This window comes from Lynx rufus, unplaced genomic scaffold (genome assembly GCF_022079265.1).
Source record: "Lynx rufus isolate CCGP_SWC_20201006 ecotype Redwood Valley unplaced genomic scaffold, mLynRuf1.p SCAF_4, whole genome shotgun sequence".
Classification (NCBI taxonomy): Eukaryota; Metazoa; Chordata; class Mammalia; order Carnivora; family Felidae; genus Lynx; species Lynx rufus.
The window spans coordinates 51,574,120-51,600,946 of record NW_025814856.1 but is presented as its reverse complement, the minus strand read 5'-3'; the positions used below and the strand labels follow the sequence as shown (position 1 = coordinate 51,600,946).

Here is a 26,827-nt window from a genome sequence, read left to right as displayed (position 1 = left end):
CTTTGCAAACATTTCATGCTTGTGGCCTCATTTGGTCCTCATGATAACCCTATGATACAGAGTTTATTGTCCCCACTTTAAAGATGGGGAGACTGAGGCTCAGGGAGATCAAGACACTAGCCCAAGGTCACAGAACTAGAGAGCGGCAGGGCTGGCATTTGAACCCAGGCCTGCAGGCTCTAAAGTGTGTGCTCCTCTTCCTAATCCAGGATTTCCTGAAGGAGTATGTCTTGTAAACTTCATAGGGATATTAATCGGTCCTATCTCCAAGAAAAGGATCCTGTGGTCAAAGGTGGTTAAGAACCGTGGGACAGAATTGGTCTCTTCCTCACTGCAAGACTTCTCAGAACCTTGAGTAGGCTGGCGTATAGTGGAAAGTTAGCCATGGAGGGCTTCCCGGGATGATTTGGCTGCAGGACTTTTCCTGGCTGAATCTTATGAGATTGGTGTGGCTCCATAATATACTTTGGGAAATAGTACTCTACGCCGTTGCTACTCAAAATGTGATCAGAGGACCTGAAGCCTGGACATCTCCTAGGAACCTATTAGAAATGCAGAATCTCAGGCCCCACCCCAGACCCACTGAATGAGAATCTGCATTCTAATAAGCTCTCCAGGCTCTAGGCCAGTGTGCATCAAAGGTTGAGAAGCACTAGGCTGAGCCTTGGTCAATGAGAGAATTAACCGTTCCTTTCCCTCCCTCCTCTGAGCCAAGTCAGGATGATTTGGACATGGAAAACACACCCAGCTGGCAGTAATCCCCCTGACTCCACCCTCCCATCCCCCTCCCAACTGAAAGTGGGTGTATTCCATTAATCTTGGAGGCATTATGCTTGTTATTGTTATTTTATTATTTCTTTTACATTTATTAATATATCACTATTTAATACATCATTTATAATCATAATTAGTAAATAATCACTCTGGACCCCAGACATTTACAGGACACTTTGTGGTGCTTTTCATGAGCATCATCTTGGTTGAAATGGTCACATTTCACAGAGGAAGAAACGGAGGCACAGGTGAGAGAGAGGACATCCCCCAGTTCACCTAGTTAGTGGTCAGTCTCCCCAAAGCTTGTTTATCAGGCCATCTTCCCATGAACCCTCCACACATGTGCTTTTCACACCCATGTCCCTGGCAATGCATGAAGAGAACAGACCTAGTTGTCAAAGCTGCGTCTGGCATCTGATGCAGAAAGGCCTCCAAGTCTCCACCCCAGGTCCCCATCCCAGCTCCCCTGAAACACAGCCCACCCTCCAGGTTGTGCGTGGAGCCAGACCTAGCTGCCCCACCATAGTTCCGGGGATAGTCAAGCACCAGTTTGGCTGAGGAGAGCCCCAAATAAGTCCCTTGCTTCTGAGAAACCAGGCCATCTGCACCAAAGCACCCCCAGAACACCTCTCCCTTCCTCGAACATATGCATTGGTGATTATTTTTCTAGCCACGTGATCACTATGGAAATAAAAGAGGAAATTGCTAGCTTGGTTAATGGGCACACACATGGGCTGTTGCATCTGATAATATGCAATGCAAATAAAGGCCCCTTTGTGTCTTCTAAAATCAAGTATCAAAGAGGAGTCCTCCGGTGCCCTTTAGCCCAGTTAGTAAAATTATTTTTGAAAATAAAAATAATTGTTGTAGTTCATTCCTGTTTGCTCTAAAAAGGCTTTTCCTGTTTTGTTTTTAATCCAGCAAAAAGAACTTTATAATAGAGCCACAGGGCCCTTCTCTTTCAACCCCAGGGTGGGTCACTGACCCTTTGCTGTGCGAGGCAGTGGGAACAGCCCTGCATTTCCCTTGCAGAGATAGCAGGGGGCTGGGATCCAGGAAAGCCACTTCTCCCCTCGGAGTCACTTACAACGCGATATGGTGATGCTGATGACAGTTTTATGGAACCAATATGGCAGCGTTATGATCAGTATGCTCCAGAAATGAGGGCTACCTCTGAACCTCCTTTGGCCTCAGTCTCCTCATCTGTAAAATGAGACTGATGAGAATCCTTCCTATCCAACCTGCAGGGCATTGGGGAGATTGACAGGAGATGACACTCGCAAACCTCAAAGTGCTAAATGGGCAAGTGGTTATTACTAAGGCAACCATCAGGTGCTCTGGGAGCTGAATGTTGCATCCCCATTTTACAGAGGTGGAAGCTGAGACTGGGAGAGGTAAAGCTGCACAGCTAATTGGTGTAAAAACAGGGGCTTCGGGAGCCCCGTCCCACCAGGGCCGCCTTGATGCCCCTCCCCTGGGCTCAGAGGGGCTGAGGGATTGCTGCTTTCTCCGAAATCGGAGGTGGAAACATAGACGCACTTTGGGGCCAGCTCTCCGTTTACCCCCTGGGACCCAGGCAGGCCATCTGCCTCTCTGAGCCTCAGTTTCTCATCTGTAAATGGTGCACTACAGGAGTGCCCTTGTAGGGATGTGGTGAGGATTATATGAAATCACGGGGGTTATAGATGCGCCTGGCACATGGTGGGTTCTCACAGAACGTGAGCTGTGAGAATCACCTTTGCAGCAAATGGCCAAGGGTGTCTGACCTACTGAGACTCCTCCTGAGGTGGCAAGGCGCATGGGCAGAGCTCTGAGTGAGCTCAGTGGACAGGCCCAGGGGACAGGAGGAAACCCCTTTTCCTCAGTGCCAGCAGCGAGGGCAGGTATCTCAGCTGCCAGCTAGTGACCACCAGTACCTGCCACGCTGCAAACCCAGTCCCCAAGCCTCTGGCTAAGACTGGGGAGGGGGCCTCCCAGGCAGCCCCGATTAGGTGATGAGCAGCCCCAGATTCGGCCCTTTCCCCAGCCCTGGCACGCAGGGCCGGGGCAGGGGTGCACCCCAGGGAACCCACCAGCCCAACTTCCCTGTCTACTGAGGCCCGAGCTGGTCAACTGCAGAATAAAGAGCACACACCCAAGTGGAGGGGAGGGGCCAGCGGCGTCCCCTTGAGAGACAGGGCACTCCCACTGAGCCCCCTGGATTCACTCAGGGCACCTCAGAGCCCACCACTGGGGAGCCCTTGCCCAGCCTTTGCATGCATTACCCTCAATAGGGCTGGGCAGGGGGTTGTCCATGCTGTGCCTTCACACTCCTCCAGGTGGAAAAAGGAGAAAGTAGAACTCTACATACATCCCTCCTGAAGCCAGAAAGTAAGGAGCACATTGACCAAACTCCTCTCTTTTCTAGAATCTCTCTCGTCTCTCTCGCGCGCGCGCTCTTGCTCTCTCGCTCTCTCTCCCTGTCTCTCTCTCATTTCCTTTGCCTCCTCTCAGTTCACAACAGGCACCAGCCAAATTAATCACTGGGGACCTGAGAACCCCTCTGATTCCTGCCAGCCTACTGTGGTCCCTTTTACCCTCAAAGGCTGTCATTTAATCTGTAAGATGCTCAGGGCCAAAATAATTCCCACCGAAGCTCTCTCTCCAAGCCCCCGAGAATCAAGACAGACCCTGCAGTCAATGTGGTGGCCAGGTTTGCTCTTGTCTCGGGGCGTCCCCAGCATCCCTATATGGAGGGACGGAGTCGGCTCGGCGCTTCCTCCTTCTATGACATGAATGTCCGTGGCCCTGTTGCGTCTTCGTGATGATCAACGTGTGTTGTCTGTTCTCTGTTGTCTGTTAAAATTCTTTGTCGTGTAGGTAAAATGCAGGATGGCAATGTGGACGCCAGCCAGAGCAAAGGTAACCCTTTTGTATTAACCGGCTTCTGTGGTCCCCGCAGCCCCTCCCCACCGGCTCTGAGAGCCAAGCCAGACACAGACATGTCCGCACCTACAGGTGCCTGACGTCTTTGGGGGGCATAGCTGTGATTCGTGTATTTCCAGGCCAAATGGAGACGTCACCGGTGAGGACAGGGGACACCTGTGAGCCAGCTCTTCCCCAGCCTTTGAGCTATGCTGCCCATTTAGCTGAAGACTTGTAGCTGGTTCTTTGAGATCCTTAGGGGCTAAGGGATAGGGCCCCAGGCCCACCAGTCAGTCCACCACTGAAGGAGGAGGAGGCTCGTCACCCACGGAAAGGGACACTCTCTTTTATTAAGCCCCCTATGTCCCTTCTGTCTGGTGACTATTTAATATCCCAGCAACATACTCAAGAACCAGCCGGGGAAGTCCAAGCCTACCTGCCTTGTCTGAATGTGGGGAAAGGTGAGGGGCCATTTGGGAAGGGTCTGTGGGCTTATTCAGGCCCAGAGGGGACCCCAGCCTCCTCCTGCTGGGAATCCAAGGTGGAACTGTGTCACTCCCTGGTTGCACTTGGATTTCAGCTCCAAGGCAACCACTGGCCCTGGGACCAGAGTCTCCACCTAGAAGAGGCAGACCCCACATCGCAGGGTTTCTGTGCCAGCCACACAGGGGTCCAGGCAGCGGAGTGAATGAATGCCTCACCACACTCCCCTGGGCAGGCAGGGTGGGTGCCAATATCCCCACCCAGCAGGCTGACCTCGGTGCATGCATGTCTGTGTGTGTGTGTGCGTGTGTGTGCGTGTGTGTGCGTGCGTGCTCTGCCCCCTGCAGCCAAACAGCAGGACGGGGCAGCCGCCATGGAGATGCAGCCCCTCAAGAGTGCCGAGGGCGGCGATGCCGACGACAAAAAAAAGGCCAACATGCACAAGAAGGAGAAGTCTGTGCTGCAGGGAAAGCTCACCAAGCTGGCTGTGCAGATAGGCAAGGCAGGTAAGTGTGCAGCCACAGTGGATGGGGCAAGGGGGAACGTGGGGTGCACAGTGGGACCCAAAGCTGGCTCTCAAGTACTTCATCTGCAAAGTGGCGGCTTGCATGAGATGGCCCTGAGACCCACCCTTTTCTACCACAGCAACCAGCCCGAGTCCTGAGACGATAGACGCTCAAGTAATAGGTTGGAGTACGGGAGGGCAGGGATGGATTAGGGCTCTATATTAGCCACCCCGGCTGCAGGGCAGAGGAAAGATGGGAGAGGTTGAGGGCAGTGGCAGGAGCCCAGGGAGAAGCCTCTTGTCTGAGCCTCAGTGCAAGCTCAGCTTCCCAACTGAGCTGGTGGCTCCAGGTGACGGCTGGTGGTGGCCCCTCTGGCCCAGGAAGCTGAGCCCAGCTGTAAGGCGTGCCCCGCCCGGCTGACACGGCCCGGGCCTCTCCGCCCGCATGAGGACACAGCAAACGCCAAGGCCTCCCCACCTGGCTGTCTCTCGGCTCTAATTATAGGCACCACGGCGTGGAGGAGGGGGGCAAATTACAGGCTTGACTGTCTATATTTAAATTCGGGCCTGGTGATAGCTCCCGGCTGCTGGGAGCTTGGCTTCCCGCCCCTGCGACTGTCAGATGGGGGTAGAGCCGGCCCTGAAGTTCCACAGCTGGAGGTGGGGGCGGGCGAGCGATGGGCCCAGGGATTTCCTCCATTCTCGGCCTGGAGAAGACTCCACAGAAACAGGCAGCAGCCCTGGGGGGCAGGGAACAGAGAGATGAGGAGGAGAAGGAGGAGGAGGAGGAGGAGGAGGAGGAGGAGGAGGATAACCCCATGGCCTTCAAAGTCCTTTCTCATCTCCCTCCTTCTCCTCAGCCTTGCCGAGAATGGAGTTCAGAGTCTAGGTTCACACCCCACCTCTGCTTCTCTCTTGGGCTGAATTCCCTGAAGCACAGCCTGACGTGGCTGGGAGCAGGATTTTTAGGGGCGAGGGTGTGCTAAGGTGAAACCTCTAAAGGGTAAGAGACTCGACAGGGCCAGGGGGAAAGCCAGATACTTTCTGGAGAAATCCCAGTCTCTACCTACCTCTGCAGGGTCTGTCCCAAGTCATGCCAAGGGGACTGGACTGTTGGACCCCCACCTCAGCCATTGGATATTGGCCATCACATTAGGGTGGGGTGCCCTCCCAGGCACTTCCTGACACAGAGACCGTGGTCACTGAAACGCGAGCTTCCCCTGGCAGCGGCCGCAGGTGTGCACAGCCTCAGGGGCACCTGCCTGGCACCAACAGCAGGTGGAGGCCACACACACCCAAGTGGCAAGGGGATCCCAGGGGATCCGGGCAGGTAGGCACCTGCCTCTACTAATTCTGCAGCGCTTCTCTGGCCTGTGGCCTTGAACAAGTCACTTCCCCTCACTGAGCCACAGTCTCCTCATCCAAAAAAGGGCCCCCTGCTCTTTCCTCTGTCTGGAACACTCTTCCTGCAGGTCACGCCATCTGCCTGATCCTTCTCATCATTCCCCATCTTCTCAAGTATCACCTCCTCCTGGAAGTCTTCCCTGGACGCCGTCGCTAAAGTAGTCACTCCCATGCCAGCCCATGTTTTGTTTTTAAGCTTTATTGAGACACAACGTATATACAAAAAATTGCTCACATTTAATGTACATCTTGATGAGTTTGGACACATGCATACACCCGTGATGCCATCCCCACAAGCAGGGTACGATGCCTAGCCACCACCTCCTCCTAAACGTCCTTGTGTTCTTTCATGAGTTTTCCTGTTTTCTGTTCTGGGGGTAAGAACACTTAACAGGAGACCCATCCTCTTGCCCAGTTTTGAAGTGCACAATACTGTACTGGTAACCGTAGGCACTGTAGCGTAAAGCAGAGCTCTAGAACTTATATATGTTGCATAACTGAATCTCTGTACCCACTGAAAAACAACGCTCCCCTTCCGCCCTCCCCACAGCCCCTGGCAATCACCCTTCTACTCTCTGCTTCCATCAGTTTGACTATTTATATTCCTCATGTAAGTCCTTCTGTGTCTGCCTTCTCTCGTTCAGCGTGATGTCCGCTAGGTCCATCCATGTTGTTGCAAATGGCAAGGTTCCCTTCTTTTTTAAGGCTGAGTCACATACCGTTGTGTGTGTGCCCCACGTTTTCTTTATCCATTTGTCTGTCGATGGACATTTGGGTCGTTTTCTCATTTTCTGCCCATGTCACTTTCTGTCTTGTCATCCTGAAGTTTTTTGTCACAGCATTATCCCTATCTGAATTATCTTGTTCATGAGCTTGTTTCCAGTCTGCCTCCCCCTCTGGAGTCTCAGCTTCCCAAGGGCAGGGACTCTGCCCTCTCTATTGCTGTGTCCCTGGTTCCTGAAGTAGGAACTACTAGGTGTCTGGGTGAATGAGTAAATACATGGTAACAACTGCACATCATTATTGTGTGAGAGTACTATGCAGGCAGTTCTAACTTACTCACATGGTCTCTCGGCACACATTTCTTGAGCCCCTGCAAGGTGTCGGGCAGGCACCATGCTACGCACTTTACGAGCACTAATCGCATTTGATACTTACAAAATCACATGAGATAAACGTGCATCCCCGTTGCACAGAGGAGGAGACTGAGGCTCCGTGAGGATCAAGAACTTGCCCTAGGCCACAAAGCGAGTAAGTGGCAGAGCTGAGATGTGAGCTAGGGTCTGCCTGGCCCCAGAGCCCTTCTGGCCAAGGGTTTGGTCTACATCTCACTTCCCAGGCCCACACCCCCAGGAAAGCCCCTGAACAGGTCTTCCCCCACCCGTGTTACAGGACTAGTGATGTCGGCCATCACAGTGATCATCCTGGTGCTCTACTTCACCGTGGACACCTTCGTGGTCAACAAGAAGCCATGGTTACCCGAGTGCACACCCGTCTACGTGCAGTACTTTGTCAAGTTCTTCATCATCGGCGTGACGGTGCTGGTGGTGGCCGTGCCCGAGGGGCTCCCTCTGGCCGTCACCATCTCACTGGCCTACTCTGTGAAGGTGAGAAGGAGGGGACCAGATGGATGCAGTTGGCTGCCCCCCCCCACCAGGGGCTCTGTGGGGGTGGCCCGTGGGGCAAGTGCTGGGGCTGGGAGAAGCGCTGAGAAGGAGGGAGGGGGCACGTTGGAAGGTGGGAGAGAACACGGATGCAGGAACCCAAAGCTCACACACCCTCAGGGAGGTCCAGGGCCTGTGGCCACAACCAGAGGGCCACACCCTGGCTGCAGGGACAGCCGTCATTCATCCCAGCCAAGTGTCACCTTGCAGAGAAGCCCTTTGTTGCCAAATCTTCACAATTTTCCAGAGAAGCCAGAAACGTGGACTTAATATGAACTCTCTTGATTTTTAAACGTTGACAATCAACTCAACAAAAAAAAAAAAAGCACAAAGAGCAGACGTCACCGTGTAGGCCCAAACCCATCCCCAACCCACCAAATATAAGTAGAAGTCTGTAGTACTTCTATGACTAATCTCAGAGGGTACTCCCTAACTTTGGGAAGAGATAAACCTAAAACCAAAAGATATCTGATGTAAGGAAGCCCCCTCCTCTCAAGGGACGGGCGGAAAATGGAAGAGGGTTTAAAAGCAGTTTAATGAGGGCACCTGTGTGGCTCAGTTAGGTGAGCATCTGACTCTTCATTTTGGCTCAGATCATGATCTCACAGTTTGTGGACATCGAGCCCTGCATCAGGCTCTGCATTGATAGTGTGGAGCCTGCTTGGGATTCCCTCTCTCTCTCTCTCTCTCTCTCTCTCTGTCTGCCCCTCCCCTGCTTGCTCCCACTTTCACACGTGGGCATGACAAACTTTAAAAAAAAAAAAAAGTTTAATGAAGAGGGGTAGGCCCAAGAAAGCTGACTATGAAAACTTGGGTCTTGGGGGGTGTTCCTAGTGCCCCCCAGATGGCAGAGACCCCTGCCCCCTGCTTCCAGGCAATGACCATCCACAGAGCCTGAACACTGAGCTGAGCATCTCCACGGGCACTTTGAGCCTGGTTCACATGGCAGGCTCATTCTCTTCCCTTGGCCCCATGGTTTTCCCACCTTGCGCTCCTGGTTCCCAGGGCCCAGATGCCAGGACATCCCTGTGAGGACAGAGGCCAGGGTGTGTTTATAAACAAGGCATTCTCTCCGAGGCGTTGGCAGAGCTGGTGGAGGGCACAGCAAGCGTCAGTTTCCAAGTTGGAATTTGGACCGGGCTCACCGATGTAATTTCATACAGAAAAGAGATCTCCAGGCAGGTGCCAGAAAGTGGCAGTTCTGTGTAAAGGATACGGCCCTTATCGTCTCCTTGTTTTAGGGTTCTTGAAGAAACTCCATCCCACAAACCAAAGCCCAAACAGGTCACAACACGATGCTGCTTGGGGACCTGGGGCCCAGAGATGGAGACTCCCACACACACAGCCATGAGTTGGGACCCCCATGGCCACCCAGCTGAGCTCAGGGTGTTTTTGAAAGTCACACAGGGTTAGTTTGGGGGGACTATGTACTGACATCTTTAGACCTCTGCACCATCTACAGTTTGTATCTCTGGCACCTGGTGCCTTCAGCTGTCTTAGGTCACTTGATAAACTTAGTACAGCACCCCAACCAGTCCCTTGATAAACTTGATACAGTCACTTGATAAACTTAGTACAGCACCCCAACCCAGGAGAGGCAAACTGTCCCCTCTCTGAGCCTGGCATACCCCCCTGGGAGCCGCCATCAAAACACTAGAGATGACACTTAGATCAGCGCTGGCCAATAGAGATATAATATGAGCCGCACGTGTGATTTTAAATTTCCTTGTAGTCACGTTAAAAAGAAAAAGTAAAATGAAACAAGTGACATTAATTTTAATAATATAATTTACTTTACCTAACATGTCCAAATTATTATCAATCCCACATGTAATATAAAAATCACTAGTCACATATTTTACATTTCTTTTTTCATGATAAGTCTTCAAAATCCAACATGTGTTTTACACGTACCACATGTTTCACGTCAGACCAGCCACATTTCTAGTGCTCGGTAGCCACCTATGTATTCTGAAGCCCGACAGACGAACCCTCTTCCGAGAGTGCAGGTGGTCAGGGGCCTGATGGAATGATCCAGGCTGTGAGGTTCAACAGAGCTGGGTTCCTGTCCCAACTTTAACCCTCACATTATGTGTGTGATCCTGGTCAAATCACTCGGCCGTGACTTTTTTCAGTTGCCGAAATGGTTGACAACAATCCTTATAGTAAAGTCAGACCAGAAAGTGAGGAGGAACTTTGCAGACTGTAAGTCTGTAAGTTGATCATCCAGTAAACGTACATTAAATGTGTTATAAGAGAAAATGGCAATAGCACAGATCTCTAACCGATACCCATTTTGCAGTGACGTGAACTAGTGTTAAAATTATTCTCCTGGCACTTCTTTTTACCCTTCTTACAAAGAGCTATAATGGGCAAGAAGAAAGGAAATCAGATTCCTAGGAACAGGCTGGAACTGTGCCTGATTCCGCCTCTAGCAACTTTTCATGTCCCTCCTTGGCAGATAGGGTCCCTGTGTCGGGAGGGCCTGCACTGAGTGGCAGTTCCTGGAGAGTGACTTTATTTGCATGACTTGCTTGAGAACCTGAAAGAAGCTATAGGAGTGGAGCTGGAAAGACAGAGAGGAAGACGAATACAAGAAAATTAATAATAATACACATGGTAGGATTTCATTTTTGCTATAAATTTGAAAAGAAAAGATGTTGATACATAAGCTGTGTCAGTTCTGGGTGATGGCATTATGGCTGGTTTTTCTTTTCCATATATCTATGTTGAAAAGAAATTTGTGATTTTTATTATACAAGTTATAATCTGTATTGAGTGCAGAAAATAGAATCTATAGAATTTTTTTTAGAATCTATAGATTTTTAGGGTGGCTCAGTCGGTTAAGTGTCTTACTTCGGCTCAGGTCATGATCTCACGGTTCGTGGGTTCAAGCCCTGCGTCGGGCTCTGTGCTGACGGCTGGGAGCCTGGAGCCTCTTAGGATTCTGTGTCTCCCTCTGTCACTGCCCCTCCCCTGCTCTTGCTCTGTCTCTCTGTCTCTCTCTCAAAAATGAATAAACATTAAAAAAAATTTTTTAAAGAAGAACCTATAGATTTTTAAAAAAAGGCAATAAAAATCTCCTATAATTCTACCACCCAGAAATAATGACATTAATATTTTGATATTTTTCCAGATATTGTTCTATGTCTATAAACACACATATCTATCCTAAATTTATTTATTTTTGGTGGAACCAAATGAAAACCAGGCGTCAGCAAAAGATGGTACATTTGAAAAAAAAACCCATAACCAGATAAGGAATGGTTCTTTCTGTCAGGGCATAAGAGAAAAATATTTGAGGTAACCGGAAAGGACCCAACCTTAATTTATCATCCTTCTCCCTTATTTTTTTTCTGTAAGGAATACAGATTATTTCCATAATTCAAATGAACAAAGTCAATTCATCAAATCTTCTAAATGGTTCAAATCAAAGTAAAGGAAAAGGCTGCACACACACGAGGAGTTCAGATGTCAACGTTTCAGTGAATGCCCTTTGCGTCTGTGGGAGGCAAAGGGGCAGATAGCAGAGGCAGAGCCTCATTTACTGCGTGTTTCCCCCATGCCCTCAGCTCTCTGGCCCCCCAGCTCCCTCTCCTTACTGCCGCCCTCTCACTCGCCCCTTTCCCCCAGAAAATGATGAAAGACAACAACCTGGTACGCCACCTGGATGCCTGCGAGACCATGGGCAATGCCACCGCCATCTGCTCAGACAAGACAGGCACACTGACCACCAATCGCATGACAGTCGTGCAGGCCTATGTGGGCGACGTCCACTACAAGGAGATCCCCGACCCCAGCTCCATCAACACCAAGACCATGGAGCTGCTCGTCAATGCCATTGCCATCAACAGCGCCTACACCACCAAGATTCTGGTGAGTGGTGCAGCCTCCTCTGGGGGAAGCACCCACGTCCGTGGGGCGAGGCGGAAGTTCTGGGCAGATGGAGCGACGTGACTCGTATTTTTGAATCCTGCTGGTGTCTTTTGGGATGGTCGTGGAGTAAGCAACTTGTTTCCGTTTGATTTAGCAATAGTGTTTATATGACAGAAAAATAGTGTGTTAATTGTGTTTTTTAGATCCCATCATTGTCCCCCTTACCAGAAAACTTCCACACTTTTTATTAGCAGGCTTTTGCTACATCACTACGGTAGGCTCCCCGTATCTATAGTTTCAGTTACCTCCAGTCAGCCTCGGTCCCGTAGCAGATAACCCTTTGCTAACGATACGTCAGAAGGTCAGTAGCAGCCTAATGTCATGTCACATATCTGTATCATTCACCTCACTGCATCTCAGCATGTAGGCACTCCACCGTCTCACATCACCACAAGAAGAAGGGTGAGTACAGTACAATAAGATATCTAGAGAGAGATCCCATTCACATATACCTCCAGTATATGGTTCTAACTGTTCTATTTTATTATCAGTTATGAATCAGGTGTTATTCTCTTACTGTGTCTAATTTATGAAGTAAACTTTATCATGGATATGTGTATCGAGGAAAAAAACATAGTATACATGGGGCTTGGTACTATCCGCAGCTTTGGGCATCCCCTGGAGGTCTTGGAACGTGTCCCCCAAGAATAAGTGGGGGACTGCTGTACTCCAAAACTTAGTGGCTCAAAATCAAACTGTGTATTTAGCGCTCGATTGTGAGCTGGCAATTCAGGCTGGGCTCAGCGGGGTGGTCCTTCTGCTCTCAGCAGGACTCCCTCACATGTCTGCATCTGTGGTGGCTCAGGGGACAGCCCTGCTGATCTCGGCAGCACCGCAGGCTGGTCTAGGATGGCCTCAGCTGGGATGGTTCATCTGGGCTCTGTGCGCTCCCGCTTCCTCCGGCAGTCTGGTCTAGGTGTGTTGACGTGGTCATTTTGCCACATCCTGTTGGCCAACACAAGCCAAGAGGCCTGCCCAGACCCGGGGAACGGGGAGGCTGACTCCATCTCTTGCCAGGAGGAGCTGCCAAGTCACATTGCAAAGGGCATGGATTTAGAGAGGAACTAATTGTGGCCATTTTCACAATCCACCACCGATGACGTTGTTGTTAGTAACTTCTATTAGGTAGCAGCATCACAAGCTTTGATAAGAAAAACTATCATATTCCTGTCTCAGCTAAGCTGCATAGACTCATCATGCTGTAATCCCTTTTTGGTTTAGAAGCACAGATGGCTTTTTTTTTTTTTTTTTTTTTGTAATTAACCAGCATTCAGATGAAGAGAAGCACAGACTTGTCCATCCGGAGGTCAGTCAGCCTCCAGATGTGTAGGTCATTTCTGCAGTGTGAGCCTCTGGGTGAGCAGCTGGGCTTTTTTGCTTACCCTCCAAATGTGCCCTAGCCCTGACCTCTCCCTTCTGCCCCTGAGCCAGCTCGAAGCATCACCATCAGGTTGGATTGTGGGAGCCGCCAGAAGCTTTATCCAAACAGGGAGGAGAGTGTGACTCAGCAGCAGCGAGGGGCTGAGGGCTGGTGGGAGAGGGGGGAGGAGGCAACTTCTGCCTCTAGACACCGGCCGGTCCAGGGCTAAGCAGCCACCCACATCACCCTAGAGCTGCAGGCTGCAGGAGGCAGCACAGAGGAAAGGAGAAAGTAGGTCGGGAGGATGCAGGCAGATGGGCGATAGAGAACCCTGTGTGTGATGCCAGAAATGACCATGTTTTGTCTTCTTCCCACCCCACCCCCCCCAACCCCAATGTGGGAATCAAGGGAGATCAGCAATGTTCTATTCCGTTTGCCAGGCCTCCCTAAAATCACTGAGATGCTGTTCATGACCTTGTCCTGGAGATGTGGCAGAGAGGGGAGCAGAGCAATTCCCAGACCAGGCTTCGGGCGAGGGGGTGGCCGCGTGGGCAGAGCCCTGCGAGGTGGGCTTGGATGGAGATGTGTGTTATGCAATCACCATAAAAAGGAGTTCTGGGATCTGCCAGGAAGGCTGATGAAACATCTCAATTAGGCAGTGTTTCATAGCACTGGCAGCAAAGTTAAATTCTCATTTTCAATGTTGGTTGTGTCTAGGTGGCTTAAAGGACAGGGGTCAGTCAGTCTACCTGGGGAGGTGAACTGCTGAGACTAAAGAGAGTTCAGGGACCCCAGAACTGGAATCTTTGGTTTGTAATCAGGCTAAATCACTTACCTCTTACTTAGGCACCAGTGTCTCCTGATGTGCCTTGAACCCCAGCATCCTAGGACCCCTGTGCCTCTCTTTCTGGGTCTTTTCTGAAAGACCCCTGGCCACATGGTTCTCCTTGCTGGGGGCTGATGGCCACTGGTATAGAAGGGATAGCAGAGTCCCCTGGTATGACAGGGTAGTGGTGAAGGCTCATACTCTGGAGCCAGGCAGCCTGGGTTCAAATCCCTCTCCAGCTATATGAATGTCAACAAGTTACTTAACCTCTCTCTGCCTCAGTTTCTTGGGGGAAATGATAGGATTATTGTGAGGATGAAATGAGTTAGTAAGTGACAAGTGCTTAGCACAATGCCTGGCTCGTATTCAGCACTAAGTATGGTTAGTGTTGTCGTTAAATCGCCCATTGAATAAAATCACCCATTGAAAGAGGATTCCGTTTGTAGCAATGCAGAGGCTAACCAATAAACAGACAGCGGAAGCATTAGGACTACAGAGGAAAGGGTTCTACCCAAAGTCACATAGCCAAGTATGGCAAAGCCAACTTATAGACACTCCAAAGCCAGCTGTTGAGTAGAGTGTCCAGACCAGGCTCTTTGTCACTGAAACCAATCCTGCAGCATCTTTAGTATAGGGTGATCTCAAAGAAGGAAGGCCTGGGGTCCAGGCAGTCATATTCAGAACCAGGGCCTGCCAGCCATGTGGGGCAAAGGGTGTCTAAGGGACTGTCCTTCTAGGCCCAGAGGAATCCTGAGAAGAGTAAGGGTTTGCTCGGTCCAGAGTAGATGTCCAACCACCCTCTAAACCAGGCTGGGAAATCTAGACGTATGGGTTGGATGAATATGTGGGCAGTGGCTGGGTGAATGTGAATTAATAAGATGCTCAGAACAGGACTATCTCTGTGTTCTACTTTCCTGTTCTTGTGGCAGCAAGAGGTAGAGTTTGGCCCCATGTCTGCCCCATGGTCAATAGCAGTGCTCTCTGGGTCCCTCCAGCATACTGAGCTGATCTCTTCTGCAGCTGCCCTCTGCTCTCTGGTCTTCATTGATCCGGAGACTCCCAATTAGTTAGCACCTTTCATTCTTAAAACACACACACACACACACACACACACACACACACACAAACCTACTTGAGTATTTGCAAGGGTAGGTTGTGTGGGTGTCATCTACATGGATTCGCATACCTTAGAGACATACTGGTCCAGCCCCCTTACTTTATCTGAGGCCCAGAAATAGAAAGGGACTTGTGCCAAGTCACCCTATGGACTATTAAAGCTGGAATCCAGATGTCTGGACACCCAGTCCAAGAAGTAATGAGGTTTGGCTCTGAAGTCCAACAAACCAAAGTTCAAACCTCAGCTCCAGCACTTACCACCCATGTGACCCTGAGCAAGTTACTTGACCTCTTTGAGCTTCTATTTTCCAATCTGCAAATCTATAAAGTGAGTACATAATTAATCCTAATTGGTAACATTCACTTAGCCAGGCTCGATGCTAAGTACATACCCCATTCTACCTTGTATAACAACCCCATGAAGTAAGTGACATCACATCTCTAATTCATAGCTCAGACCCTAAAGCTGGGAGAAGTTAAAAATCATGCTTGGAGTTCCAGAGCAGATAAGACGCTGAGTCAGGATTAGAACCCCGTCCAAGCTGGAGCCTGTGCAGCTCACCACCCCTTCCCACCCAACTCACGCAGCTGCACCTTTGCCTTGAGGCAGCTTCAGGGCTCCCGTGAAGATCAGATGAGAAAATATATGTGAGGCTCCCGGCACAGTGCTTGACATGTAGCAAGTGCTCAGTCCACATATGTTATTACTCTCACTACTTCTGTTATTATTTCTGAGCCTTATCCTCTGTCGTTTATTTTGCCAGCCACTATCTTCGTTGACCCTCCATATCCCTTCAGGGGAATAAAGGCAAATATGACCATTCCCATCTTGCAGCTAAAAACACTGGCTGCAGAGACATTAAATAACCTGCCCTGCATTGCTCCTGACCACCAAGTGGCAGAGTGGGGCCCAGAGAATTCTGGGGGAGTTTACCAAGTGGGCAAGGAGGCAAGGACATTGCAGACAGGGACACAGCCCTACAAAGGCCCAGGGACCCTAAGATGCATGGCTCATTCACGTGATCTGTGGCCTGTGCATTTCTCTGGGGCTAGAATGATGAGAGTCGAGGCTGGAGGGCAGGGGGCGGGGACAGCTAGGTGGCATCAGATAAGCCCTTGAAAGGATGCTGCTCGTGGTACTTAGAAAAACCACCCCAGGCAGAGGTGGAGAGCGGTGTGAGGGCCACGGCTAGTGTCAGGGAGGCCAGGAAAAGTGGTCTAGAAGGGCCCTCCCAGCGGGCCAGCTTCAACCCCATAGCCCCATCCCTGTGAGGATGGCAAAGCTTTCTTCTTTCCTGTCTTATTTCTAACCATTAGGAACTAAACTTGCCCTCTGAGAGAAGCTATGTGAATCATCCTTTAGTGAGAAATTGCTTCCCTGCCTCAGAAATCCTGGCACACCCTCAGACTTCCTTTGTTGTCTCTAACTCTTTGAACATCAGGACTTCTACTAGCTTCTTTCCATCACCCTGCAGCTTCTCAGAACCACAGCTGAGTGTTAAGATAGAAATACCTCCTTCCTCAGACTTTGGAGGCCTTCTTGTGCTTTCTTGGGAAAACATTCTCCTTTTCCAACCGTGTGTCCTCTGTGTGCTGAAACTGCCAAGCGGACCTTAATTTTGTATTTTATGAGACCTCTTTGAAAGTAGGTTGACAGTGCAGTTAACATTTGAATTATTAAGCTGAGGATGGAGACTTGTGGAGCTGAATTGTTGGAAGTTTATGGCGTATTTCTGAAAACATAAACTATTGAGACAAAAAACAAATCTCCCTGGAGCCCCTGAAGTGGTTCTGGAGGAAAGAGCAAAAAGGGTTTTCCTGGCAGGATGGTTTGCCCAAATAGGTAAGCCAAACTTCACCAAATGAGAAACCCCGGGTCGTCAACATACCCCATGCTGAGATGCCCCTCACCCCAGAGAGCCCCAGTAACCTTCAAAGGCAGGAAGGAGCTGCTTCACTGTATTGCCCATAAATCTTAGAACCTGGGCACTTAGAGAGGGGGAGGGAGTGCTCCAGGAAGCAGAGAGCCAACCCTTGAACTCCGATCTCCTGGCTGCAAAGCCAGGGCTCAACTGAATATTCCAATGAGCCTCAGAGTCCCCAAGTCAAGCCATACTCTGCGACTGGGCTCTGGCCAAGCCAGGCGTGCCAAAAGCGTGGACTACTCTGAAGGCGACTTTGCAAGGGCATTAAGATGGGGAGGTGGGGTGGGCTGTGATTCTGTGAAATGGCAGGGGCCTGTATGCTGAATTTGACACCTGTTTTGGTTGTTTTCTTTTGTTTTTTTTTTTTTGCAAACACCATCTCTGGGAGAAGAGTTCAAAGCAAATAACTCCAAATGGGGAATTTTGATTTTTAACAGAGCTGTTAATCCCTACATCACATGCTGTCACCCTGCGTGTGTGCATGCACACACACACACACACACACAAGTGCACTTGCACGCCCTGTACACATACCACACACGTATAACTGCACATACCACACACAACTGCACACACACCACACATACACAAAACTACTACACTTGCACACCATGCACACATAGCACACACATACAACTACACACACACCACACGCATACACTGCACTTACACGCTGTGCACACCCCATACACACACGTACACCTGCACTCACACACCATACACAAACACACACACCACACACACACACACACACAACTGTACACACACACACACACACACACATACACACAATACACTGCTAAGCCTGGGAAGGTTTCCGTGTCAACCTGTCCCGGACACTCACACTGACCTGCCTTCCCAGCCTCTAGGGAAGATCCCGCAGCCCTGCGCCTCACGTTCCTCAGGAGGCCTAGCACCGAGAAGCTCCTGGGGAGGCCGGCCTTCAGACGACGATTCTGGAGGCCAGAATAGCCCCCTCCGGCCTCCTATTGGCAGCACCCTACACACACAAGCATGGGATTATTCATTTATTCATTCCACAGATATTTATTGACTACCCCGAAGTGGGAGGCAAAGATAAGCAAGACAGACACGTCCCCCCGCCATCCCCTTGGACTCTCAAGCCATCAGCAGCAAGTTCCCAGTCAACTAAAGATCTCCAGGGCCAGTGGAGACAGGCGGGGCTGTGGGGAGACCATGTGCTGTGGGCTCAGAGCCAAGAACACTGGGGTCAAATCCTGGCTGGGCCGCTTCGTAGCAGTGTGACCTTGCCTCGTGTGCACAGCTGTGAAATGGGAATGCTAGTAGCTGGCCTCCCAGGGATCTGGGAGGGTACAACCAGATAGTGCGTGTGACAAGCCCATTACAGGATGGGGCAGAGTCACCATGCAAACAGTGGCCGCTGATGCTCCTGTTGAGTGGGCTGGTGGTTCGTCTGGGCCTTAGGGAGGCTCCCCACCAGTGCCTGTCCTTGAGGGGTGAGGAAGAGCGGGTTAGGCCACCAGAGGCAGCCGCTCAGCAGAAAGTCGTTCCCGAACACACCCCAAATCATCATATTGCAGATGCTATAGTTTACTATGCTACGGTTGTCAGGTTTTGGGGGGGGACTTTTTAGAGGTTTTTTAGTGGTTAAATATACATCACATCAAATGAATCAGATTAATTGTTTTTAAGTGCACAGTCCCACGCCATTAAGTACATTCACACTGTTGTGCAACCATCACCACCATCAATCCCAAAACTTCTCATCTGCCCAAACTTGAACTCTGTCTCCATCAAACGCTAACTCCCCATTCCCCCCACAACCAGCCCCTGGCACCCACCATCCTACTTTCTGTTTTGGTGAATCTGACTCTTCTGGGTACCTAATACAGTTGGAATTATACAGCATCTGTCCTTTTGTGACTGGCTTGTTTCACTTATAATGTCCTCGGGGTTTATCCATGTTGTCACATGTGTCAGAATTTCCTTCCACTTTATGGCTGGATAATATTCCGTTGCATGGAGAGACCCTACTTTGTTTATCGTTCATTTGTCGATAGACACTTGGATTGCTCCCGCCTCTTGGCTTTTGCGAGTAACGCTGCTATGCACGCGGACATGCAAATCTCTTTTCCGGTTCCTGCTTCCAATTCTTTTGGGTATATATCCAGAAGTGAAGTGCTGGATAGTATGGTAATTCCATTGTTTAATTTTTTGAGGATCCACTATCCTGTTTTTCTCATGGCAGCAACACCGTGTTACCTTCCCACCCACAGTACGCAGGGTTGCAGTTTCTTCACACCCTCACCAACAGTTGTTGTTTTCTGTTTTGTTTTTTTACAATAGCCACCCTAATGAGTGTGGGGTGGTACATGCCAGCTATGCTTTTTTAATCTCATTTGTGCGGATGTTATTTATAACTTGTAGCTCTTTAAGTCATCATTCCTTGCCCTTGCTTCTGTTCACCCCCCAGCATCCCAAAACAGGGACATGAATTGTCCTCTCAAAATTATGCCTCGTGGCTGCACCCAGCATTCCCAGAGGGCTCAGGACCACACTGGGGAATGTGCTGGATGAAGCTCTTGCCCTGGGAGCCAGGAAGCTTGGGGACAGCCCCAGGCCTGCCCCTCCGCAGGTCTGTGATCAAGAGCAAGTCACATCCCCCTGGGCCTGCTTCCTGTCTGTTAAAATGGAAACAATACTGATGCCTCAACTCCCTTATAGAATTGGAGCCCTGGAGATAAAAAAGCTCCTGGAAAGTCTACAGCAATAGCAAAATCTCTGGGTTTGTCAAGATTTAAAAAAAAAAAAAAAGTCTAAAGAAAAAAGGGATGGGCCCCTGCTTCTTAGTAATGCACGTGGGCGATCTCAGAGCTCAAGTTCATGGAAACAAATTGAATTACGTAGGAGGCAGCTCTGCCATTTGCAACCATGGATTGTTTGAAATCCTTTTAGAGGAAAATTAAAATATCTCACAGAGGGTAATAAAATGCCGGGTATTTTGAAGGCATAACTGCTCAGCTCTCTTGGGCAAAGAAGTAATTAGGCATTTTTATTTAAGCCCTCCGAGCCGTCATTTTCTTTCATTGGTGGAGAGGGGAGAAAAACTGTTGTGGAAAATACATAAAACTCTGGAGGTCACCAGAAGATTAATTATCAAAATGTAGAAAACATTAAAAGTAAGTAAATAAATATATCATTTTTAAAGCACAACATAATACCATGCTACAGAGACAAAGGGAAGTGCTTCAAATTTATTTTCACAAACATCAGAAATGGGAAGCTGTACCAAAGGTTCCTTTGTTTCCAGATCAAATCCCACCAAAGAGCCCAGGAGTGGAGAGCCTTCCAAGGCCCGTGGTGCTGGAGACATAGTTCTGCTTGGCGTGGGAGCAGGGAGGGCGTTCTGAGCCTTGTTCCCGCCCATAGCCCTCAACCACCGCTGAGGACTGTGCCTCCGCCTTGTTGCACCATCCCTCACCATGATCCACTTGAAGAAAAGGGTTGAAAATGGTTGATTTTTATCTCAGCTAGAGATCATCTGCTCTAGTCTCTCCATTTTACAGACAGAGAAACTGAGGACAAGAGCTTAAGGCTCTGTCCTTCCTATGAATCCCTAAGTCTCAAGACCACCGCATTATCAATGCCAGTGACTCCACAGCGCTTGGGTGGGCTCCCTAGGCCTAAGCCCTAACTGTGGAAGGGGGAGTTGGCCAGGGCTATGTCCCGTCGCCGTCCTGTCCCCTGCACAAGTGGTCCATGCCAGCATCTCCCAGACCCCACCTTCTCCTGTCTGTGAAGCTCGTTCGAGTAATATGACAAGGGGCTGGGGGCGCCTGTGTGGCGCAGTCGGTTAAGCGTCCGACTTCAGCCAGGTCACGATCTCGCGGTCCGTGAGTTCGAGCCCCGCGTCGGGCTCTGGGCTGATGGCTCGGAGCCTGGAGCCTGTTTCCGATTCTGTGTCTCCCTCTCTCTCTGCCCCTCCCCCGTTCATGCTCTGTCTCTCTCTGTCCCAAAAATAAATAAAAACGTTGAAAAAAAAAAGGAAAAAATATGACAAGGGGCTGGGGCTGAGGATACAGAGTTCCTGGACCACGCTGGTTTGAGACCCATGCAAAGCCACTAATGGCGGTGGCGGGAGTGGGGGCGGGGGGGGGGGGTTGGCACAGGCATGCTCATAGGTAGATATTCCTCTTCTAAATCTCTCTAGGGTTTCAGTTTATCTGTGGTGCCTTTTACCACTCCCGAAGCCACCTCCACCTAAGATGCTGCATAGTAATTTTATGCAAGGAAAATGAGCAGTGCATGCACGTGGGTGTGGGTGCAGGTGGGATGTGAGTTCACCTCCCATTCCCTCCGGCTAATCCCACCATTAGCCCACATGGAGGTTTCTTGTTCTTACCTATTAACCTCTCCCACCATTCTGATCTGCATGGAGCCATCCCGCCAACAATGAGTAAGTGCCCACTGTGTGCTGGGCTTTATGCTGGTCCTGAGAACCCTGCAGAGAAAAGAACCTGGTAACTCATTTATTCAGGGGGAGACAGACCCATGAAGCAATTGTCAAAGACACTGTGATATTTGAGCTGGCCCTTAAAAAGCAAGGAGGAGGGGTGCCTGGTTGGCTGGCTTAGTTGGTTAAGCACCTGATGTCAGCTCAGGTCATGACCTTGAGGTTCGTGAGTTCGAGCCCCACATCAGGTTCTGCGCTGATGGTGCGGAGCCTGCTTGGGATTCTCTCTCTCTTCCTCTCCCCCACTTGTGTTTTCTCTCTCTCTATCAAAAATAAATAAATAAATTTAAAGTAAAAAGGGAATGGAGGAGTTTGCCTTGCAGGGGAGGGGGAAGGAACAGCAGAGGCAAAGGCACAGAGGCATGAAACAGCTTGTGTTCAGCCAGCCACACAAGGAAGTGAGAGGTGCTGGGGGAGAGGTGGCTGATGATTTCACTGAGACCCCAGGGTGGGAGTTTGTGTTCATGCAGCCCAGCACCTGGCAGAGGGCCAGCACCCAGCCGGTGCTGAAGAGTGTGTGTCAGATCAGTGAGTAGAAAGAAGGAAAAGCGGAAGGGACCAGGAGAAGGGAAAAGTAAACTGTGCCTTAGTCATAGAAGGGAATCAACAGAACAGTCAAAAAAAAGAACAAATCAGAACCATAAACACAGGTGCCTCTCAAAATGCAATTACATGAGCAAACAACTTTTAGAAGAATGTCTACAGTCTCCTTACACACACATACATGCAGTAGGTTAGGCTACATGTAATTGACCATCTTGACTTACAAACATAGTTTCAGGGGCGCCTGGGTGGCTCAGTCAGTTAAGCGTCAGACTTCAGCTTGGGTCATGATCTCGCGGTTTGTGGGTTTGAGCCCCCGCGTCGGGCTCTGTGCTGACAGCTCAGCCTGGAGCCTGCTTTGGATTCTGTGTCTCCCTCCCTCTCTGCCTCTCTCTCTCTCTCAAAACCAAATAAACATTGAAAAAATTAAAAAAAAAAGGGGGGGACAAGCTGTTGACACACACGATAACTTGCCTGGACCTCAAGGAGATTATACTGAGTGAAAAGAAGTCAGTCTTCAAAAGTTACACATACCGTACGGTTGCTTTTGCAGAACAGGCTTGAAATGACAAAATGATAAAGATAGGGAACAGACTAGTGGCTGCCAGGGCTGGGGGTGGGGGGGAAGGGAGGTGACTGCAGCTCTAAAAAGGGTGTCACAGGGATCAGATCCTTGTCATGAACTGTGTGTATCTTCATGTATCTTCCTGCTGGCGGTCATGGGAATCCACACTCAATGCCGTTGCATAGAACTAAACACACACACATGAGTGCATGTAAAACCGGTGAAGTCTGAGTGAGGTGGGTCTGATTGTATCGGTGTCAGTGTCTTGCTGTGACATTGTACTGTAGTCATACACAGGTGAGCACTAGGGGAAACTGGAGGAAGAGTGTATTTCTTATTGCATGTGAATCTAGAACTATCTCAAAAAAGTTTTTTAGTAAATAAATAAAAATAAACATTTAAAACACACACAGGGTAATAATAATGCCACATTTGAGACAGAGGTTCTTTCTGGGAGGAGGGGAGGATTCTGCAGACTGGGAAGGATACACAGGGAGATTCACCTGTATCTGTCATGTTTTCCTTCTCAAAAAGGGAAAATCTGAAGCTAATATGGCCTATTTCTCAGGTTCTACAAAGCTGAATGGTGGGTACACCAGTGTTTCTTTAATTATTTTCTATCCTGCTTTTATGTTTGAAATAGTTCGTGATTTATATATTTTTTAAGTTTATTCATTTATTACTTCTGAGAGAGAGAGCGAGCACACAAGCAGGGGAGGGGCAGAGAGAGAGGGAGACACAGAATCCATAGCAGGCTGCAGGCTCTGAGCCTTCAGCGCAGAGCCTGACTTGGGACTCGAACTCTCGAATGGTAAGATCATGACCTGACCTGAAGTAGAACACTTACTCGACTGAACCACCCAGGTGCCCTGAAAGAGTTCATGATTTTTTTTTGAAAAATTTTTTTAATGTTTATTTATTACTGAGAGACAGAGAGACACAGAGCGTGAGCAGAGGAGCGGTAGAGAGAGGAGACACAGAATCTGAAGCAGCTCCCAGCTCTGAGCTGTCAGCACAGAGCCCGACGCGGGGCTCGAAGTCACGGACCGTGAGATCATGACCTGAGCCGAAGTCGGTCGCCTAACCAACTGAGCCACCCTGGTGCCCCTGAGTTCATGATTTTTGAAACACGGATCTTGCTTAACTCCTTTCATCCAGAGCCAGGATTGGGTCTTGGATGGAGAGGGCTGAGGGTGTGGGTGGTGGGAAGGGGGCACACAGGGCTCTCTGAGAAGGGGAGGGGGTGGCTCGGCCCCAGGGCCTCAGCAGCAACCCCCTGTGAGCCACCTGGGCCTCTCTCTCTGCAGCCCCCGGAGAAGGAGGGTGCCCTGCCTCGGCAGGTGGGCAACAAGACAGAGTGCGGCCTGCTGGGCTTCGTGCTGGACCTGAAGCAGGATTATGAGCCCGTGCGCACCCAGATGCCAGAGGAGAAGCTGTACAAGGTGTACACCTTCAACTCTGTGCGCAAGTCCATGAGCACAGTCATCAAGCTGCCGGACGAGAGCTTCCGCATGTACAGCAAGGGTGCTTCTGAGATCGTGCTCAAGAAGTAAGCCGCGCGTGGTCGGGGAGGGGTGTGGGGAGCCGGGGACCACCAAGTCGTGCAGCACGGGCTGTCCTACAGGCTGGGCCGAAGGGCCATCTGGCACTCAGAGGTGTGGGGGGGGCCCTGCCCAACGTCCCACGGCAGGACCACCTCCAGGGTCCCTCGCCCACTGCTTTTCTCCCCATTTCCTCTTATAAATGTCTGCAGAGAGCCCTCCCCATCCTCCTCCCTACATCACTGGATCATCAGGAAGGGCTCCCCATCATCAGTGTTAAATCTCCCTCATTTTACTTCCTTTAGCATAGAGTGATTTTCATTGTGACCTAGTCTACTCTGGCTCCACGCTGGAATCACCCCAGGGAGCTTTAAAAAAAAAAAAGAAAAAATAGGGCGCCTGGGTGGATTAGTCGGTTGGGTGTCTGACTTTGGCTCAGGTCATTATCTCACGGGCCGTGGGTTCGAGCCCCCCGTCAGGCTCTGTGCTGACAGCTCCAGAGCCTGGAGCCTGCTTCAGATTCTGTGTCTCCCTCTATCTCTGCCCCTCCCCCGCTCAAGCTCTGTCTCTGTCTCTGTCTCTCTCAAAAATAAATAAACATTAAATAAATAAATAAATAAATAAATAAATAAATAAATAAAAAGAAAGAAAGAAAAAACATTGATTCCTGAACTCACCCCAGACAAACTGAGTTGGGGTGAACCTCTGGGGCAGGGCTCACACATGGGTATTTATTTATTCAGTGTTTCTCCAAACCATTGTAATGTGCAAGCAAGGTCCAGAACCACTAGCATAACTAAGTTTCCTCCCCTTTGAAAATCACTTTAGTTGTGGAACGATTTTTTCAGATGAAATCTTGTGAATATAAAACAGATCAAAGTAGATGTGCTCTTGCTGAATGGACTGGGGCAAATATTATAAGAAGGCTGCCTGATTTCTTTTTGGCTGGTCTTGATTTCATCCCTGCCTGGGGCCCAGGGGCCTGGACCAGCCCTGAAGCATTATGGGAGTTGAACAGGATGGACACTGGATGACCAACCACGGCCAGCTGAGCATCACTGGGGAGGGGGAGGTGAGCTCAAGCTGGTCAGAGGGAGGATCCTTGGGCCCTCAGCTGGACCTTACCCATCTCCCTCCCATCTGCCCCCAGGTGCTGCAAAATCCTCAACGGGGCAGGGGAGCCCCGGGTCTTCCGGCCCCGCGACCGGGATGAGATGGTGAAGAAGGTGATCGAGCCCATGGCCTGTGATGGGCTCCGCACCATCTGTGTGGCCTACCGCGACTTCCCCAGCAGCCCGGAGCCTGACTGGGACAATGAGAATGACATCCTCAACGACCTAACCTGTATCTGTGTGGTGGGCATCGAGGACCCCGTGCGGCCCGAGGTAGGCACCCTACCAGCAGGCTTGGAGAGGCTGGGAATCCAGCCTGCTGCCAACCTGACATAAGTTGCCTCACCTTTCAGAGCCTCGGTTTCCCTATAGCGTCCACAGGTTTTTTCTGCACACACTCCTAAACGTTCGGACTCATGAGACCAGTGTAGGCCATGTTTGGCATTGGTCTGCTCAGGACCTGTGGCAGCACCCACCAGCCGACTGCTGGGGATAGTCCCGGAGCCATCCACCCAAGCACCCAGAAACCTTCCCTTGCCCCCAAAGGACAAGCATGGGGGCTGCCCTGCCTTAGAAGCCTCTTGCCCCACAGGAGCCAGGACCTCCTATAACACATCCATAGGCCTAGATTCCAGGCTCCCTGTAAAGAAGACCCCCAGAAACAACCGGTATCCAGGAAAACCCACGTGTGGTGTCACACCATCATTTAGAGTTCTGTCCATCCAGATCCTGCTTACTGATCAGCTTTCCCCGGTAGGCTCGCACAGTGACACAGCTGACAGTCTCCCTTTATCAGGTTTCCAGGGGAACAGAGCTACAAAGTTAACCAAAGGTCAGGTGCTCAGGCAGAAGAGAAGAGGGATGACAGCACCCCTCCCTATAAGGACGAAGGAAGGTGATGTAATAAGTGCACCTAATGGAGTGCTCAACTCACATAGGTCTTCAGCCTCCTTTAGCCGCCTCTGCATCTGGCGGGAAGACAGAACTCGGTGCTGGGGATTTGCAGGGTTGGGGGCGGATGGACACGTGTGGTCAGTCAGACTGCCCAGGCTAGAGAGGCCGTGGGAGGAAGCGTGGGCTGCCACAGATCTCCAGAACGTTCCTGTGGGCAAGTGGAGTGAATCTGCTCACCCTGCGGGGCCCCAGAGGGCAGAGCTCAGCACATGGGACAAGTCACAGGAGAGGCCGGCCTCCACATCCTCGAAAGACTAACACAGCCGCTGGGGCTCAGGTTGGTTCCCAGGCTGGCCCAACTAGGCCCACCCAGATTGGCCTTGGCTGCGGAATTTGGTGACAGTGCCTCTCAGGGCCACCTTCCTCCAGTAAAGGCAACTTCATTCTCCCCCACTTGCCCTGACACCATTCTCTGGGGGCCTCTCACTGTTCTCTGCTCCTCTTGGAGCCTCCATTTCCCTTTCTTTCAAGTGAAAGGGGGGTAGACAGGGTGTTTTCCAAAGTCCCAGCCCCAGTGTTCTAAGATTCCGTGTTCCGAAAACCAAGTGAAACTAGGATGTCGCGGATGTGGACTTTCACGCTTAGGCAGCAGGGAGAGGCGTCGTCAAGAGTATGAGCTCAGGCATCGGACAGGCCTGGGATCCTGAGTCCCGGCCTTACTGGCTGTGTGACCTTGGGCCAGTTATGTAACCTCTCTGAGCCTCTGTTTCTTCATCCGTA

At 50.4% G+C, this 26,827-nt stretch overlaps 1 protein-coding gene across 7 annotated transcripts in view; it reads left to right on the top strand.

The window, feature by feature from the left end:
- ATP2B2 (ATPase plasma membrane Ca2+ transporting 2) overlaps window positions 1-26,827 on the top strand; it is a 118,948-nt gene that overhangs the window by 64,021 nt on the left and 28,100 nt on the right. For 5 of the 7 annotated variants that reach the window (XM_047096576.1, XM_047096572.1, XM_047096574.1 and 2 more), the window contains 6 exons: window positions 3,634-3,675; window positions 4,509-4,667; window positions 7,463-7,677; window positions 11,368-11,610; window positions 23,808-24,049; window positions 25,192-25,426. In XM_047096576.1, coding sequence (XP_046952532.1) covers window positions 3,634-3,675; window positions 4,509-4,667; window positions 7,463-7,677; window positions 11,368-11,610; window positions 23,808-24,049; window positions 25,192-25,426 — 1,136 coding nt within the window. The remainder of the gene's footprint in view (window positions 1-3,633; window positions 3,676-4,508; window positions 4,668-7,462; window positions 7,678-11,367; window positions 11,611-23,807; window positions 24,050-25,191; window positions 25,427-26,827) is intronic. The other 2 variants (XM_047096577.1, XM_047096580.1) reach the window with 1 other exon arrangement.